Source organism: Aulonocara sp. 'chitande type north' Nkhata Bay, linkage group LG11 (assembly GCF_057382095.1).
Source record: "Aulonocara sp. 'chitande type north' Nkhata Bay isolate Kocher_YH1m ecotype deep benthic linkage group LG11, A_spYH_male_GT1.1, whole genome shotgun sequence".
NCBI classification, from domain to species: domain Eukaryota; kingdom Metazoa; phylum Chordata; class Actinopteri; order Cichliformes; family Cichlidae; genus Aulonocara; species Aulonocara sp. 'chitande type north' Nkhata Bay.
In genome coordinates this window covers 24445828-24464910 of record NC_141354.1, presented here as the reverse complement: position 1 = coordinate 24464910, position 19083 = coordinate 24445828, and the positions used below count along the sequence as shown (strand labels likewise).

Sequence of the window (19083 nt, the reverse complement as noted above, 5' to 3'; positions counted from 1 at the left end):
AAACAGCTAGACAAATGATACGTGATATGGGAGAAAATCCGCAACGGATATCCATCATGTAATGTATTTTGTTGTTTTACTGTAGCTTTGACATATAGTGTTGTGGAAAAGTCTTCAACCACATCTCATTTCGTATATTTTGCTGCCAGGGAGCAACAGAATTGTGTTTTTTGAAATGTTCTTATCTCTTAGTTCTCGCATTTTGCAACATATTTCTCTTTGTATCGATCAAAGTTTGTCTTTGAAACTTTTTTCAAAGGAATGCATTTTTTTTAAAATTCAATTAATCCAAATTTGACAATCTTGATTAAAATTCAATTCCTGGAACGGGTGAAGTCAAGTGGCTGTTAAAACGACTGTGCCCTTGCCCTGCATCCCATCTCACAAAGTCATGTTGTCAACAGCTCCCTCTAGTGTTAGAAGCTCTTTATGTGCGGTTTTGACGGTTTTTTTGCCCTGCATTCTACGTCAACCCAGGCAAAGCGAGAAACATCCGACCAGTACTGATCCTTTAACACTGGTTTACTTGGAGTTGAAGCGGTAGGACATACTGAGGTCCTGCTTTTAGTATCATACGCGCAGAAAGCTTCTCAAACTCTGCAGCTGAAGCTCTTTATGTGAAGTAAGTGCATTTGTTTGCATATATCAGCCCTCCTACAATATGTCTTTTAACATTATGAACATTTTACTGGCAGCCATAGAAGTTACTGATAATTCTGTCTACTTTCTGTTTGCAATAACTGTGTGCGCAAGCTTAGCTGGTTTTGTAGAAGCTTTATTTTAACAACGGTAAAAAGGAAAGCTGGGAGGCAGTTTTATAGATTAAAAATGTGTGTGTGTGTTTGTGTGTGTGTGTGTGTGTGAGAGAGAGAGAGAGAGAGAGAGAGCGAGAGAGAGAGAGTGTGTGTGAGAGTGTGAGAGACTAAGGAGAACTGTACTTTCTGTCTATGTCAGCCGCACAATTGCTAAATCACAACATGTGAGTTGTTGTATGTTTTGCATTCACTATAAGCTGGGCTTACCAAAGGGAAACGGAGTACTGTACTTTCCTTTTATGTCCACTCCACGATTGCTACATCACACCATATGAGTTGTGATGTGTTTGTGTATGTGTTATAAAGGCTCATCTGGGCTTCCCAAAGGGAAATGTCAGGGAACTGACTTCACTTTTACCCAGAGAGAAAGAAAGAGAGAGGAATCTATTCTGACATAGAGCTTCTGAGGCACTGCAGCACTTTTGTCTTCTCTCTGTGTTTCAACACATGTGTTTTAACTTTTTGTTTTGGTTCAACAGAACATGAATATGAGTACAGATGATCTGGATGTGTACAGTGGAATTGACTATGACCCTAACATCACCTATGACTATCCAGGGGATGAGTCTTTTGTGAAAAGAGGCAGTGAGGCAGTGTGGGTCCCTGCTCTGTACTCCATAGTGTTTGTTGTTGGAATCCTGGGAAATATTATTCTCCTGACAGTTCTGGTTCAAAAGAGGAGACTGTGGAGCATATCGGACACCTTTATTCTCCACCTGAGTATCGCGGACATCCTCCTCCTGTTAATGCTGCCCTTCTGGGCTGCACAGACAACTGAGCTTTGTGACTGGTTTTGGGGGATTTTCAGCTGGGTCTTTGGGGTCGTTTTCAAGGTAAGGACCAGATGTTGTGTGGAACAGATAAAGACTGAAAGTGAAAGTAATACATTTTCTGTGAAGCTCTGAGAAAGTTGTTTTGGCTTGGATTATATTTGGCTGCACTCTGTCATTTCCTGCTCTTTTGCAGATTCTTGGCAGAACATGCAGAACAGAATCATTATACTCAACAGGATGACACGTGACATCCTCTGAGTACTTAAAAGATGTTTAAGATGAGAACAAGATTAGATACAGAGGTTTAGAGTAGGACAGAAGTGAAAGTGAATTAGAATTAGAATTAGAATTAGAATTCAACTTTATTGTCATTGCACATGCACAGGTACAGGGCAACGAAATGCAGTTTGCATCCATCCAGAAGTGCTTTAGTGATATAGGTATATTACAATATATATTAGCAATAGTATAGATATGTAAGTATATTACAGAAATGGGTCTATTATGGTATGTTATAATGTACACGGTATGAAGTATGTTGTGAATATTCTATAACTAAGTATGTACAGGCTGTAGTGAGTACAAGCTATGTGCAGGCTATGAACAGGATATAAATATGAAAAACTATACAGAATATGAAATAAATAACTTTACAGAAATCTGAGATATACAGCTATACAGAAATGGGAACTATGCAAGTTGTAAACAGTTGTAGGATTAAAGATTATTGAATGTACAGAATGATTATTTACACAGAGCTATACAGTAGTGCAGTTAAGATAAGTGAGGGTGTAGATAGTTTCTACAGAGGCTATATAAAGTGCTAGTGGTTGTGAGTGGTGGTTCACTCCATGTTATTATTATTGTGTTTGAGGGTACAGTTGTCCATTGTGGGGGTGTGTATGTTCAGTCCATGAGTTTAACGTGGGTCAGATGTAAGGAGGCAGAGTTCAGGAGTCTGACAGCTGTGGGGAAGAAGCTGTTCCGGTACCTGGTGGTCTTAGTCCGGAGGCTCCTGTGGCGCCTCCCAGAGGGCAGGAGGGTGAAGAGTCCATGTGATGGGTGACTGGGGTCTTTGATGATTTTCCCAGCCCTTTTCAGACACCGCTTCCTGTAGATATCTTTTATGGCAGGAAGTGGTGCTCCGGCGATGCGCTGGGCAGTTTTCACGACCCTCTGCAACGCCTTCCGGGCCGAGGCAGAGCAGTTCCCGTACCAGACTGTTATACAGTTGGTCAGGATGCTCTCGATGGTGCAACGATAGAAGTTCACCAGGATGTCTGAGGACAGGTGGTTCTTCCTCAGAGTCCTCAAGAAGAAGAGGCGCTGGTGAGCCTTCTTGACCAGCTTGGAGCAGTTGGTCGTCCAGGTGAGATCCTCGGAGATGTGGACTCCCAGGAACTTGAAGCTGCTCACACGCTCCACAGCCGTCCCCTTAATGTGGATGGGTGGATGTGGGTCAGCATTCCTCCTGTAGTCCACGATGAGCTCCTTGGTCTTCTCAGTGTTAAGCAGCAGGTTGTTTGTGTCGCACCACTCAGCCAGACGATCCACCTCCTCCCTGTAGGCGGCCTCATCGTTGTCACTGATGAGACCAATCACCGTGGTGTCATCTGCAAACTTAATGATGGTGTTGGAACCATCAGCAGGTCTGCAGTCGTGGGTGAAGAGGGAGTAGAGGAAAGGGCTCATCACACAGCCTTGTGGTACACCGGTGTTCATTGTGATGGTAGATGAGCAGTGGTTATCCAGCCGGACATGTTGGGGGCGGTTGGTCAGGAAGTCCAGTAACCATTTGCAGATGAGGGAACTGATGCCCAGGTCTGTCAGTTTCCTGATGAGTTGTGAGGGGTGGATTGTATTGAACGCTGAACTGAAGTCTATAAACAGCATTCTGGCGTAGGTGTTGTTGTTGTCCAGGTGTGAGAGGACAGAGTGCAGTGCGATGGAGACTGCATCCTCTGTGCTCCTGTTCTGGCGGTATGCGAATTGGTGGGGGTCCAGGGTGGGGGGGAGACAGGATTTGAAGTGTGCTAGGACCAGCTGCTCTAAGCACTTAGTGATGATGGGGGTGAGTGCTACTGGGCGGTAGTCATTGAGGCAAGATGGAGTCGAGTGTAATTTTTATAGATGTTAGAGGTTTGTGTCTTACACTAAAAGTTCTCCCTGTCTTCTTCTAGCTCAACTACTACTGTGGGGTCCTTCTGCTGGTTTGCATCAGTCTTCAAAATTATCTGTCATCCATCCGTGGAATCCAGTTATATTCCCACGGGAGGCACTGGTTAGTTCACATCAGCTGCCTGTTAGTCTGGCTTATCTCTGTCCTCCTCACTGCACCTGACTGGATTTTCCTGGTGGGTAAAAATAATTACACAGAAGATAATACTTGTGTTAATATCTACCCTCAATCTGGAACTGACTGGCAGTTGTGGTCACGCCTGCTCCACCACATATTTGGCTTGGTGCTACCTGCATTCATGCTGATGATCTTCTCACATATGCTATGGCGGCAGTGCAGCTCTAATGGGGCCCGAATCCAGAGAAATGTCACCGTCATCCTGTCTCTGGTGGTCGTATTCTGTCTGTGTTGGATGCCGTACAACTTCATACTTGTTTTGGACACTCTCCAGAACAGACTTCAGAAACATCCTAACAATTCACATGAAAGTTCTGAAAGTTCACTAAAAACCCTTCTCACGGTCACCTCTGCGTTAGGCTGCCTTCACGCCAGCCTGAGGCCTCTGCTGTATCTCGGCCTGTGTGGAAACTTCAGGCAACACTTACTGGCCATGCTGAGATGTAGTAAAACTGAACCAAAAGGCTCACTCTGGGATCTTGGTGTAGGCCAGAGACAGCAGCCTGACCACAGTCAGGATCAACAGCAAGAGCTGAAACAGGTGACGGTTGTAGAGAATCCGTTAGCTTATTGAAGATGAAAAGAGAAATATGCTCTCTTCTGACTCAGATGTGAGCAGCATGTTGTTTCACTCCTGAGAGGATATGAATTCAATCTCATGTCAACGCATGGAGGACTTTATTCTGTGTAACTGACAAGTAGATATTTATCTACAAAAACTACTTTCACATTTCACTATAATGCTAAGGTTTTGGAGATCCATCATGGTGACTCATACTAATCCAAAAGCACAAAATGTAGCTCTTTCTTATTATTTTAAATAAAAATATATAGTTTTTTTTTAATCAATAGTGAAATATCTGTGCTGTTAGTGAACTGATTTTAACACATTTATCATTAAGCTAACGCTGTAATCATTGAAAGTTGATATACTGCAAACTGTTATCTGTGATAGTATTACTGACTTCTTACATTAAACAACACATAAACACTTTTTGTAACTTTATTGCCATAAACATAGTTTCATGTTTCTTTTTATGTCATTGGTGGGCAACTCCAGGCGTCGAGGGCCGGTGTCCTGCAGGTTTTAGATATCATCCAGGGTCAACACACCTGAAATTAATGATTAGTTCATTACCAGGCCTGTGGAGAATTTAGCCATTTAAATCAGCTGTGTTGGATCAAGGACACATCTTAAACCTGCAGGACACCAGCCCCTCGAAGCCTGGAGTTGCCCATCCCTGTGCTCTGTTTTGACTCTGCTTGAAACGGTGAAGATGTCAATTACTTATAGCCTTTTAACTAAAAGTAAACTTAGCATTTAAAACCATATTTACTCATTTAAATGTTAATTTTACATTTTTATCAGATTTTTTTTTTGTTTTTGCTGAAGTTTGTACAAGATGTGTGTTTTATATTTAAAACTGCATTGTTTTTATGATGTTACAGATGTGTCAACAAACGTTTTTCGCTTTTTTCAAACTGCTAAATTTGTTAATACAGCTCATCAGAATTTAACAATTAAAAAATCACTAACATGCACCATAAACACTTTTTAGATCAGCATCAATGCTTTTTCAATAAGGAGAGATCACTTGTAAGGATTAAGCATGATTTATTGAGATGGAGAAAATAATGTATTTGGTGATTAGAGTCCAATGACTCATCATGGCAGAACCGAATCCCAGTGATTGAGTTTTTAACAGGATCCCCTCAGAGTCTAGACACTGGTGGAGGTGGTGAAGATGAAAACTGAGGGTTGAGTAGAGCTCTAGCTAAGGTGTCTGAGGTGTAGCTGGGGAGGAGGTGAGTTGCATAAAAGAGAGTCTGAAAGGGAGAATGATGGAGTGGACAGATTTAAACCGAAGCAGAGGCTGATTGGCTCAAAGAAGGCGAGTGCGAAGATGATTGGACTAGAATAATGATGTCACTTGTGAGATTAGCAGTGTGGAAAAGCAGTAGACACACCCAGGAAAGCAGGCAAGTGTGTGATTACAGATCTTCTGTATTGAATTTACACATAAGCTTTATTACTACAGCCCTAATGGTGGTCTTCATTATCACCAGCAATACACAGCATTTCCAGAATACATGCATTTGTTATTATGCCACAAATTAAATAGAAAAGCTTTTACAGCTTTCAGCCCTGCAGCCTGTGTTTTTCAATTTTCATATTCATAAAAAACCCTAAAAATCTCTGGGAGATTAATAAAATAGAACTGTGCATATGTGCTTATTTACTACGCTGAGAGCTAAGGAGAAAAAACTGATCATGGTTAAAATACAGAATTCAGCTACTTGGTGAATACTTTGACCCAGGATGAGTGAATACAGATCTTCGTTATTGAACTTGCACATAAGCTTCATTTGTATAAACTAGTGACAGAGGAAAAAGTGGCCATAATTTCACCACACGTCATTTACTTTCTTGCAGTATGCACTGTAAAAAAAAATCTCTCTGCATGACTTGTATACCTCTAATATATCTTCTGCAGATTTGTTTTGTTGTTGTTTCCATATATACCAAAATGTAGCAAATATCCATATTGCTTTTTTATCCATAGTTATTTTGTCGTAGTTTGTTTTAAATAAAGCATTTTTGAAGCACAATGGAGACATGTTAAAATGAACTGCGCATAGTAAATTAGAATTTTGAAAGATGTTTTCACTTTTACGATGCTGACTGTATGAAGAGTTTTTTTTAAGACAAAATTTAATTATATGAAAAATAAGCATTTTGTCTATGAAAATGAATTTAGCCTTTAGTATTGTAAGTAAAATCCTCACCTGATGACTATAAAGGGTATAGTCCAGGGTGGGATCGACATCCCCTGGAAATCCTGTTATTTTTAAAAGGATGTCTAAAAATGAACAGACCTTAACTGAACTCACCTAAATAACACAAGTGGAGATGTACACCTCCACTTGTGTTATTTGGAGACGTTCAAAGGATTGCTTTCAGTCACTTAGAATTACAGCAAACCCCAATTTGTACTTTTCTTCATCAGTTTCTACTCTGGATTTTGTTATATGTTTTTAATTATGTTTGTTTGTACATATTTTTACAGGTTTGAGTTTTAGGTTCGATGTCTTACATATATGTGTATTATCAAGTTATTTTTTGTAAGTTTTAGGTTGTTTTCAACAAAAAGGTGAATGAAAGCTAATTCATCTGCCGTCATTCCTCCAAATAAAGTAAATCAAACAAACTAGAGGCTTCAAACGGGACCTGAATCATGGAGTACACAGAGGAATTTACCAACTGTTCTGTGTTTTTTCAACTGTTGTGCACTGTTTTGATAGCCGTTTCCAACGCAATGGTTTTATCAGCAAGTGAGTCCAATTTCATAGAATGATCACCAAAGATTCCTTTAATTAGTCTGTTGGCTGTGTGGGTGTACTTTAATGCTGCAAACAGACTTGATTGTGCTAGGTTTATGTTACACTGCTAATAAATGCAGTGTAACATACAGAAAACAAAGTAGCCACTTCTTCTTTCAGGTTATATAACACAAAAAATATACAAACATACAATGGATGTGCTGATGTTTTTGGCTTCGTGTCCATTCATGTCCGTTTTGTAGACTTGATAAGATTTGTTTGACATCAAGGAAGGGGATGGGGGGTCAGATTGACCAGAACACAGAGACCTGGGAATGCTCAGGAGCCGATACCGGAATTCCACACCCACGAAGGCATACAGAATCAGATGCTGTGACTGAACAAGCTTTGTTGCTTGTGTCAAAATGAAATGTTTTCAGCGTGTGATATTGTACAGCTTCCAACAGAGGAAGAAAACCACAATGCCTGCCATAATAATCTTAAAAGCTTTCTGCTTTTTAAATCCCTGGGCACCACGCCACAGCTGATCCATGCTGCAGGAGTAACAGAAGATCATGATGGCCGAAGAAAGCATTTAGACCACTATTTCATAAATCAATGTGATTCAAGCGTCCAAGAATCTACTGCCTGTTGGCCAAACTTGGGATAGCTGTGAACACACTCTTCTCTACCTCGTCTTTCATCCAACACATCTTCTAAAAAATCCAGTCAGAGAAAGGAAGAAGCATCGACTGGCCTGAATGACCCAAGGCTTCTTTGGAAATACATCTAGTCTCTGGGCTGGGACCCGGACCGGGCCTCGGGGGCTTGGGTCCTGGTTGGTGTGTTGCCGGGGTTGTGGGTGGGTGCATGGGTGCATGGGGGCCCAGCCCTGGAGCAGGGTGCCGCCGGTGCGTCGAGCCACCTGGGGGGCTCTTCAACTGGTGGGGGAGATTGTCACATCTTGCAGGAGCTTTCCTCTCCTCAGGAGCTGCCTCTGCAGGAGGGGGAGATACAGGAGAGGTGGAGGAAGATCTCAGCCTGGGTGTTTATTGTCTTATGTAGTCTGGAAGATGAGTGGATGGTGGGGTGGGTGCAGTTTTCTCTGTGGTGGGGTTGGGTGGACTGTCCCGGGCTCTGTGGGGCCGGGCGGCGCTGCTGCACTGGGCCCAGTCTGGATGGGCCTGGGCCCCCTTTCCCTGGCGGGTCGCGGAGTATGGGGGTGCCTACTGGGGTCAGTGGGGGAGCTGGCCCCATGGAGGGGTCACTTGCCCCTCCCTTCCTTCCCTCCCCATCTCCAGCTGCCTCCCTCTTCCCGCTCCACCACAACCACCCACACATGCAGGGCCTTGGAGTAGGGGTATGTCACCAGGGTGCAGAGGAGGCTACCCCCCCCCCCCCCCCCCCCCCCGTCCCCTTCTGGCTGCCTCTGCCTCAATTTTATCCCACAACTTAGACATTCACATTACTCACACTCTCATTACACATACATATAGGATCTTGGGGGTGGGCACGATACACGGAGTCCAAAGTACCATCAGGGTGTACACCCCACCCCTGGCATCGTTGCCCACCTCTCAATTTTAAATACACGTAGACATTGAGGGCTAGCAGGAGGGACCATGCGCTTACCTGCTGCTCTCTGGCAGGTAGCTCCAAGCCCTCCTGGGTTTTAAATGCACCTTAGAACACACATGCATCAACATTACAATGAGCGGGTGGAGGGAGGTTTGGAGTCTTCTCTCACCCCCATTCTCTGCGACCTGCTGGAGCAGGGGGGCTAGGACTAGGAGGAGGAGTTGGCCGTCCGACTGCGGTCTGGAGTGTGGAGCCTTCCTGCTGCTGCGGAGTCGGGGCGGTCTGCCTCCCCCCACCGCAGGGAAAAGGGAAACACCACCTGGGTCTGGGTGCAGTTCCCCCCTCCAGGGGCGGGGGCACCTAGACCCGGTTTGTAGAGTACGCTTGGGGAGTGTGATCGTGTGTACAACGTCTCTTTATGTCTGTCTCCACGTTGGTTGAGTGTGGAGTAAGTGCATATGAGAGCATGAGGGTGGGAATGGATGTTTGTATCTGTGTGTGCCTGTATGTCTGTGTCTATATGTCAGGTTGGGTGTCAGGCACCACCTCTCTGGGGACATCTCAGGCCCTCCAAGGTTTGGAGGCCTATCTCCCCCTACCACCACTTCCCCTGCCAGTGGCGGACCCCCTCAGACATCGGTGCGTTGGTGGTTCTTTGTGTCCGGGGATGGGCGTCCAGGTACACACCGGCTCACTCCTTGGCGGCCGCTTATCGGGGCCTGGAGCCTGGGGCTCGCTCGGGCCACTTCGGAGGTGGGGTGCCCCCGGCCTCTCGGCCTGGGGCTCGGTCACTCAGGCGCAGCTGGCTGCCGGCGGAGCTCACGGGCGCGTCACTGCAACTCCCCCTGGCTTCTGCTCCGCGGCTGCTGAGTGAGCCCTCATCTGGGACTCTCCTCAGCTCTTTCCGGGACAGTGGCGCGGCTGCCCCTCTGTTGGTCTTCCTTGGTCTCTTGTGTTCTGGGGGCCTCTGGATGTCTGGAGTTTTGATCTCCTCCACACCTGCTTCACGCCCTGGAGGACGGGGCTGTGGCCCCCCCACACCCTCTAGCAGATTATTACATGAAGGAACCTTTTAAAAAACAAAAAACAAGCGCGTCCATGCTCACAGGTGTACACACGGGTGATCACACCCACAAACTACACCCTTTTTGGCTCCTACCTCAAAGCACACTGTGTTCTGTTGATCTTATGTGCTGCACAATAATGTTTAACATTTAGTATTTACTGTCATATTCCCATATATCATTGTGATGTTGTTTATTCTATTACTCTTGTTCTCTTCTGCTTGCTTTCTTTTTTCTTTCTCAGCAGGTGATCCAGGTGATTGATATATGCATTTTTTTTTCTCTGCCCGTTCTGTTGGTTTTTGTCTTTTGCCCTTCTCCCCCGTCCCTCTTCTCAGCTGTTTCTCTTTCCCTCTTTCTTTCTCCCCTTCTTTCCCCCAGTCAAGTCTGTCCCGTATTCAGTAAGTGAAAATAAAATAAACAATAAAAGGTGAATCAAATGGACCATTACGGCAAGGCTGGGATGGTCAGTTTGGTAAAGTAAATCCGTTGGGCATCTTTCTTTGCCTTTAGACAACAATTCTGATGGCAAAAGAGCCAAACGGGACAGGCCAAAAAAAAAAAAAAAAAAAAAAAAAGGAAATACATCTAGTGTGGATGATCGACAGGTAGCAGTCAGGACTGTTTCAAACCAGGAAACTCATAATAGAAACTGATCTAAATGTACCAAGAAATAAACGCGCCCTCTGCTAAATGATACAGGCACTTTCAAAGCATCTTCACTCCAGCACAATACTTACTGTAAAAATTGTTCCAATGACATGTTTCCTATTGCTACCCTGCAAGTTTACTCCAGGAAACCCTCACACAGTACAGTATGCAGATGACAAGGTCATTTACCATAAAATGTCATTGACAGAAAAACACAATTATTCATTTCACTAATAAAATGTAGGAAGAAGCAGTAAGGTGTTGTTAGTGAATGGCATCTATTTTGCTGTTGTCTACTTGGGGGGAGGGGCAGCATCGGTGACAGAGATGCCATCAGGATCAAGAAACTAATCTGCAAGGCCGCAGTCATCATTGGTCTGAAATTGGAGGTGTTTGGAGTGAGGGACACGAGGTCACTGAACAAACTGCCCTCCATCATGGACAGCCCATCACAACAGCTCCACTCCTCACTTCTGAGGCAGCAGAGCTCCTTCCCCCTCAGACTGATTCAACCTCGCTGCCATAAAGAACTCTACAGGAAATCACTCCTACCGTTCTCTATGAAGCTCTTCATTCTGTGACACGTGATCACACCTGCCAGGCACAAAAGCCCAAACATATTTTATATTTTACTTTCATTCAGCTGTTCTTCTTATATTTACTGTATAAATATTTTTTATTAATGAAATTTGCACTTCTCTCTTACACTCTGTCAGTCTTACCTTCACTGTTTTTTACTAACTTAATTTTTACTGTTCTTTGGTTTTTATCTCCGTTGTAAATGTATTAATTCCTACTCTATCTCACAGTATAAGCCTGTTACCAAGAGGCACTTTTCTATAACTGTGTTGTTTATTTCTTGTGAATTGTAGACTGTACTATTTTTTACTTTTTATCATGTTGCTGTAACACAGCAAATTCCCGTGTGGGATCAAAAAAACATCTGTCTGTCTGTGCAAATAAAAAAACATTGTTTAAGCTGAAAACTGAGCTCACTTGCAGGTGTGACAATAAATCCCAGGTGTTGTTGGATTCTTTATTATAGATAACTGCATGTGTCGCCATACTGTAGTGGTTACCAATTTACCTGACATTCAAAAGATTTCCAGTTTTTTGTCTGTCCCCAGCCTGTATGGGACAGGAGCATCAGGAAAGGCATTTAGAATTTTATTAAAATAAATAAACCAAACAAAACTGCCATATCAAATATGCAGATGCACTCGTCGTGATGACCCTTAAGGAAATAAGACAGTGTGTGAAAGTACCGTCTATATTATAGAAAATTTCACTGACACATACACTGTAAAATTTCATTAGTTCCCAGAACTTAAAAAACTATGCAAACTCGTTGCCTCAAAAAATTTGAGTAAAACTTACTTAAGATGACTAAGTTAGGGCAACTAATTGGTTTTGAGCAGTTTGGCGCTGAGACGGTGTGGGTATAATGATGGAAAGAGAAACCTTTTAGTCAAGAGTGACTCATGACTAAGCCACTGCAACACAGCTGCACGCTTACTTGAAGCATCCTGTCAAGTGAAACGAAGGATTAACTGTCAAGATTAAAAAAAATCGTAACTGTCAAAAACAATACAATGATTGCTAAATGTGAAAACACAGACTTGGAGGTAACCATGCATGAATCAGCAAATAGGGGAATCTGTAACGTCTTTCTGCCTCACATAGTTCATGAAAGAAATGATTCAAACTCCAAAGAGCAGTTAATAGAAGAAGTAACAATCCAGAAAGGTTTAAAAAGACCTGGTTTATTCCGTTTAATAACATCGTAATTTGTATGGAAAATATTTATTTTAAAAAAATCTGCATGTAGTTGCTGTTACGATATTGCTTCAGGGAGCAGACATGACAGTCTTTTAGGTTTTGCCATCACTTTTTATTATGCGCTCAACACCACCCTCCTGTGGCTTCCACATGAACTGCACCTTAAACAACAACTTCACGCATATCATGACAGTTGTCAGGTCTAAAATATCTGACTTAAAAGTGTTTTAAACTAAATAAAAATACTTTGAAGTACATCAAAAAGTTCCAGAGACATTATAATGACTACCTAATAATTCCTGAAATGAAATCTATAAGAGAAGTTCAAAGGACAAAGTCTGCAGACTTTTTAAGGGGTCCCTAACATGCTTTTTTTTGTCGATGGCCATTATTTAAGGTTGAATTTAAATAATACTTCAAGAAAAGTGCCCAAATAAATCAAATGATAACTGATTTATGATAATTACTTTATTAACAGATGTCTTTGAGCCAGTGTTTCCTTAGGACTTTTCTTATTTATGATTTCTTGTGTCTAGTTAGATCTCCCAACTGCCCACCCCATCTCACAATATCACAATATCAACAGCTCCCTCTAGTTTAGTAGCTCTTTATTCGATTATCTTTGTTTGCTGAAATCTAGTGGATCAAGCCAGGCATATAAACTAGTAACACGGAAGTGACGTTCCGTGGTTTTTCGAAACAAACCACCTGTTTTTTCTTATTAAAGCCGGATGTCACAGAGGCTGAGCCAGTGTAACGCGTCTGTATGAGCGCTACTAAACCGCAGAGCCTCGTCTTTTTGAAAACGCATCTTTCTTTGAGATTTTTAGTCGTAGGCCTATCTGTTGCAGTTAAATTGTTATAATGCAATATTTTATTGTGAAAAACAACGAGGTGAGGCGTGATGAACCACAATATCCCAGTGGAATAGAAGTTAAGGTGTTTATAAGTCCTTTCTGTGCATGAGAGGCTTTAAGGTACGAGTCCGCATCGTCTGCATGATTGTGAGTGAAGATTCTTTGCTGAGCTCAGCTTTTCTTATCGTCTCGTTTACCATGACCCTTGTTTTTTATAGATTGAGTACTCAGCACGTGCGAGTTTTCTGTATTACAGTTTTATGATTCCTAAATTTTGAGCGCAAACGCAGCTTCTTAAGAGATTTCAGAGAAATAATGTATCTCTTCACCTGAAAAAGCTTCCCAAACTCTGCAGCTGAAGCTCTTTATGTGACGTAAGTGCATTTGTTTGCATAGATTAGCCCTCATGCAATATGAATATATTTTGACTTTTGTGAAGTGTTTTAACGTTACGCACATTTTCTTGCAGCAATTGAAGCTGCTGATAATTATCAGGCATGTCCCTTTCAGTTTCTTTTTGTATCAGCTTGCAAAAACTGTGTTGGCTGGCTTAACGTTCCTAATCTTTAACTCCTGACTGTCCATTTCAACATCACTTAATAACAAAGCTGCGAGACTTTCTTGTAGATTTTAAGTGTGTGTGTGTGTGTGTGTGTGTGTGTGTGTGTGTGTGTGTGTGTGTGAGACAGAGAGAGAGAGAGAAAGGGGGGGAGCGACAACTGAGTACTGTACATCACACAGAACGAGAGACAGAGGAATCTATTCTGACATACAGCTTTTGAGGCACTGCAGCGCTTTTATCTTCTCTCTGTGTTTTGACTTTTTGTTTTGGTTCACCAGAACACGAATATGAGTACAGATGGTCTGGATGTGAACAGTGGAATTGACTATGACCCTAACATTAACTATCACTATCAGATGAGCCTTTTGTGAAAAGAGGCAGTGAGGCAGTGTGGGTGGCACTGATGTATTTTCTTCTGTCCTGTTTATGTCTCCACAGTATATGGACATGGCACAGCTGCATGTGGAAACCGACGGAATCTTAAAGTCTGATGACTATTTGGAATATGGCCAGAACAACACCCGTGATTATGATTATGATTACGATGCAGCGAATACAGTGAATAACACTACAGTGTTTACAGTGTTTAACAGCACAGTGGATAATGTTCCTGTGGAAAGAGGCAGTGAGGCAGTGTGGGTCCCTGCTCTGTATGCTGTAGTGTTTTTTGTTGGAATCCTGGGAAATATTATTCTCCTGAGAGTTCTGGTTCAAAAAAGGAGACAGTGGAGCCTATCGGACACCTTTATTCTCCACCTGAGTTTTATGGACATCCTCCTCCTGTTGATGCTGCCCTTCTGGGCTGCACAGACAACTCAGCTTTGTGACTCGTTTTGGGGGATTTTCAGCCGGGTCTTTGGGGTCGTTTTCAAGGTAAGGACCAGATGTTGTGTGAAACAGAGACTGAAAGTGAAAACAAGACATTTTCAGTGAAGCTGTGAGAAAGCTGAACAGAGTCATTGTACTCAACAGGATGACAGTGACATCCACTGAGTATTTAAAATTTATATGGAAGAGAACAAGCTTAGAACAGCAGTTTAGAGTAGGACAGAAGTGAAAGGGAAGAAATGAAGTGTAATTTTTATAGATGTTAGAGGTTTGTGTCTTACACTAAAAGTTCTCCCTGTCTTCTTCTAGCTCAACTACTATTGTGGGATCTTTCTGCTGGTTTGCATCAGTCTTCAAAACTACCTCTCTGCCATCCATGGCATCCAGTTATATTCCCATGGGAGGCACTGGTTAGTTCACATCAGCTGCCTGTCAGTCTGGCTTATCTCTGTCCTCCTCACTGCACCTGATTGGATTTTCCTGGTGGGTAAAAATAATTACACAGAAGTTAATACTTGTGTTAATATCTACCCTCAATCTGGAACTGACTGGCAGTTGTGGTCACGCCTGCTCCACCACATATTTGGCTTGGTGCTACCTGGACTCATGTTGATGATCTTTTGCTCACATATGCTACGGCGGCAGTGCAGCTGTAATGGCCTCCCAGTCCCAAGAAATGTCACTGTCATCCTGTCTCTGGTGGTCGTATTCTGTCTGTGTTGGATGCCGTACAACTTCATACTTGTTTTGGACACTCTCCAGAACAGACTTCGGGATCCTCCTAATGATTCACAGGAAGGTTCTGAAAGTTCACTAAAAACCCTTCTCACGGTCACCTCTGCGTTAGGCTGCCTTCACGCCAGCCTGAGGCCTCTGCTGTATCTCAGCCTGTGTGGAAACTTCAGGCAACACTTACTGGCCATGCTGAGATGTAGTAAAACTGAACCAAAAGGCTCACTCTGGGATCTTGGTGTAGACCAGAGACAGCAGCCTGATCACGGTCAGGATCAACAGGAAGAGCTGGAACGGATGATGGCTGTAGCGAATCTGTTAGCTTAGTGAAGATGAACAGATTTTGACTCAGATGTAAGTAGAACAACTTTACACTCATGAGAGGAAGTGAATTCAGTTTCATGTCATGAGTTCAAGGGCTGGAGGATGTTATTCTGTGTAACTGACAAACAGATGTTTATATATAAAAATGACTCTCACATTCCACACATGCATCATAGTGACATATGCTCACCCAAAAGGGTTAAAAGTAGATATCTGTAAGTATCTGTATGATGAAGACGACGAGCTGAAACAGATGATGGGTGTAGAGAACCAGTCAGTTTAGGGAAGATGAACAGAGAAACATACTCTTTCGTGAGAAAGCTCAGATGTGATCATGATGATGTTACTGTCATGGTACTGGTTCATTGACCCACAGCTTTGAGTTTATTTAGGTCCATGACGTATTTTGTAGAATGTGTTTTTGCAGTGTTTGGTCTTGTTCTTTCTTTATAGAGTTATTGCTATTCTTATGTTCAGTTTGAAGCCCTGATGTCTATTGATTTTTTTTTTTTTTCCTTTCGGGTCCTGTTTGCCTTGGTATTGCCTCTGCGTGTCCTCCTCAGTATCTCCTGTGTCATTTTGCCACCCAGTGGAGTCTGTCTTGTCTTGTTTATTTGCCCGTTTCCACAGGCATGTGGGCATCTGTGTGTGTGTCTGGTTTCCCTCACCCTCTCTGTCCCTCACTCTCTCACCCTCGTTCTGTGTCTCCCTAGTCGTGTCTCTGAGTTTCGTCTCCCTTTGCTTACATGTTCTTGCCTGGGTCTCTATGTGAGTGTCACTTGTTGTTTTATTTTGACAGTACCTTATCTCATGTGTGTTATGTTCAGTTTGGCTTTCCTTGTTTTGTCAAATTTGTTCCTGATGTCTTTCCACCTGTTGTCCATCCTCTCCTAATCTGGTGTATTTAAGTCCTCAGATTGTTTCTGTTTGTTGTCCGTCTTTGTGTTGGTCCTCCTGTCATGGAGCCTGAGGGGCAGCACTGATAGTCGCCAGTATTTTTACATCTTCATTTCACTGTTGTAGCATGAGTACTGGGAATGTCCAGACAGGAGACCGGATGACAGCAGCATGTAGTGTTGTTTGTTTTTGTTGGCAGATTTTAATCCTGCTCTAAATGTGTCTTATGCTTAAAACTGATTCACAAATATTTTAAAAAGAATTATAGTGGAATAGTCTTTAACCTGACTAGCAATAAAATAAGTTTGCATTTAAAATGTTTACTTTTCTTTTGTTTACATAGCAGATTTTTGCTCAAAATGTGTGCTTATGTCTAAAACATTTTTTCTAATTTTGCACATATTACAGTGCACATTTCTAAGATTTTATATTTTTTTAAAGTGTTAAGTCTTTTGTTTGTTTGTTTGTTTGTTTGTTTGTTTTGTTTTTTACAGCTCAGCAAATTAAGATTCAGAAACTCACTAACATACAACCAAAACACCTTTTAGATCAATAATGGCATTTTCAAATTACATGCATTATTATTATTATTATTATTATTATGTCACTTAAAGTAAGTGGAAACGCTGTTATGTGCTTTGTGTTTTACAACCCTACATTCTTGTTTAAGATAACCTCAGAGAAGCTATAAGTCAGGGAAGGTAGCTGTCGTAGCTGTGTTTGCACGCTGCAAAGTGGCTCTACTTTTAGCATCACACCTGCCACCATTTCCTTCAGGATGCACTGTCAAGATTCTTTCTGTGTCTCTAATATATGTCTTATATCTTCTGCAGATATGCTTTGATGTTAATTATTTTCTATATACCAAAATGTATCAAATAATAATAATTGTGAAATAAAAGGAAAAGGATACATAATGTTCAATGTGTAATGTGTATTTCTTTTCAGGGTCCACAACCAGCCTGATAAAACTGTGTTCTTTTAGCTGGAAACAAAGTAAAGCTCTTTGTTTTTCTTGGTGAATTTTTTATTTTAGAAAATTGCATGCGTGCAAAAGAGCCCCAGGTTGGTACTGTCCCATGCCTAGACACGATGGGACAAGTGCATCAGGGTATTTGGCATTTAAACAAAACAAACAAGTTTAAAAACAAAAACAAAAAACAGCCATATCAAATACGCAGATACACTTGCTGTTATGGCCCTTTAGGAAATAAGAGTGTGGGAAAATACCATATATAGTGTAAAAAAAACTTCCTGACACAAAGTTTGGAGCTGAGATGTTCTGGGTATGATGATGGAAAGAGAAACCTCAGAAGAGGTTGTTATTTTTTTTTAAATCTTCTGTACCTTGTAGCTGACATCAGGTCTGGCTTGATTACAGAATTATGTCATTTTCTTACACCTCAAATTATTTTTGAGGGGATTTCCTTACTCTTTTACTTAGAATGGTGAAAGTGTAGTCATACAAACGAGGTGGAGGAGGGTCAAACATTACAGTAAGAAAGTAAAGGCTCAGACGAGGACGTACCAGCTTTTGAGCCTGAAAAGAGGGAACACGATGGCCTCCAAAGTCCATTGTGGGTAAGAAGTGGTGTACAAGCTAGGGCTCTGAAGTTGTGAAATTTGGTTTCTCAACTGGCATATACGCACTGACCTGTGCAGGGAGTCAATCCGGTTTAAGTGTTGTTGAAAGTTAACTGACAAAGACGGGAGGCTCACAATTCAAAGCATTTTTATCATATATCCTATTAATCAAAAAGGATAAAGAAAGCGTGTGTGTGTGTGTGTGCGCGCGTATGCGTGCATGTGAGCCGTACAATTAATACTTGTTATTATGGATGGTATGGGTGGCAGCACATTGTTCATGCTAAGGCACCTTAAAAGCTTATATGTCTTCCTCTGAGCTTTCACCTTCCTGTTCTAATGTCTTGCCTTCCTCTACCTCATGACAGCAGTGAGTCTGACTTCCCTTCCACACTTTCAAGTAAAATCTGCTTCACCCTGCCCTCTGCTTTCTGAAGTGAAGACATATAGGTTGGAAATGGTGGTACATTTCTGAAATCCTACACATAACCACTAAGAGTTTCAAATTGAAACAATTTGAGTTTTGGCAATAGAATCATAATATCAGCAAAACAAGGTATCTGTTTCCCATCTGGACATAAAATGTGCATGCTGCAATTCCCATCCTTTTGAAAAGAAAGTCTATGTAGTCTGTTAGCTCAACCCCCACAAATGTGTTGTTAATTGAAAGCCCTAGATATCACATTGACAGTGCAGCAGGACTCATAAATCATATAAATGTCCCCAACAGAGGACAAAAATTAAATTCTGGGTTTCAGAGGATAATAAATGTGAGCATAATTTATTCTCAGAAGCCACTATAAAGTTAAGAAGACAAAGGACCACACATTGAACAACTGAGATGAAACACACTGAGTGCTGCATTGAGTTAAACTTAATATTTACAGTTAAGCTGGGATTCCTGTTTAGGACATTTCTTTTAGAAAAAAAACAGACCTTTGTGTCAAAATAGCAAAGTCAGA

The 19083-nt window shown here is 42.0% G+C and overlaps 2 protein-coding genes across 4 annotated transcripts; both read left to right on the top strand.

Moving 5' to 3' along the window:
* Window positions 1-508: 508 nt before the first annotated feature.
* On the top strand, window positions 509-7154 carry LOC147319021 (C-X-C chemokine receptor type 3-like). The gene is made up of 3 exons (XM_086311286.1): window positions 509-622; window positions 1295-1648; window positions 3769-7154. Exons 2-3 carry the CDS (start codon window positions 1298-1300, stop codon window positions 4516-4518), a joined length of 1101 nt encoding a protein of 366 aa, XP_086167412.1. The 5' UTR covers window positions 509-622; window positions 1295-1297; the 3' UTR covers window positions 4519-7154.
* Window positions 7155-13098: 5944 nt separating this feature from the next.
* On the top strand, window positions 13099-17439 carry LOC147319020 (C-X-C chemokine receptor type 3-like). 3 transcript variants are annotated; one of them, XM_086311285.1, is made up of 4 exons: window positions 13099-13314; window positions 13413-13568; window positions 14195-14629; window positions 14894-17439. In XM_086311285.1, exons 3-4 carry the CDS (start codon window positions 14198-14200, stop codon window positions 15641-15643), a joined length of 1182 nt encoding a protein of 393 aa, XP_086167411.1. In that variant the 5' UTR covers window positions 13099-13314; window positions 13413-13568; window positions 14195-14197; the 3' UTR covers window positions 15644-17439. The 3 variants fall into 3 exon arrangements, with proteins under 3 accessions (XP_086167411.1, XP_086167409.1, XP_086167408.1); XM_086311283.1 differs by lacking the exon at window positions 13413-13568; XM_086311282.1 differs by lacking the exon at window positions 13413-13568 and having other exon boundaries at window positions 13099-13341.
* Window positions 17440-19083: the final 1644 nt, after the last annotated feature.

Coding starts and splice junctions, on each gene's coding strand:
- LOC147319021 (XM_086311286.1), top strand. CDS start 1,298: ATGAATATGAGTACAGATGATCTGGATGTGTACAGTGGAATTGACTAT. Junction 1,649..3,768: donor TCTTTGGGGTCGTTTTCAAG/GTAAGGACCAGA, acceptor GTCTTCTTCTAG/CTCAACTACTACTGTGGGGT.
- LOC147319020 (XM_086311282.1), top strand. CDS start 13,300: ATGAGAGGCTTTAAGGTACGAGTCCGCATCGTCTGCATGATT. Junction 13,342..14,194: donor TCCGCATCGTCTGCATGATT/GTGAGTGAAGAT, acceptor ATGTCTCCACAG/TATATGGACATGGCACAGCT. Junction 14,630..14,893: donor TCTTTGGGGTCGTTTTCAAG/GTAAGGACCAGA, acceptor GTCTTCTTCTAG/CTCAACTACTATTGTGGGAT.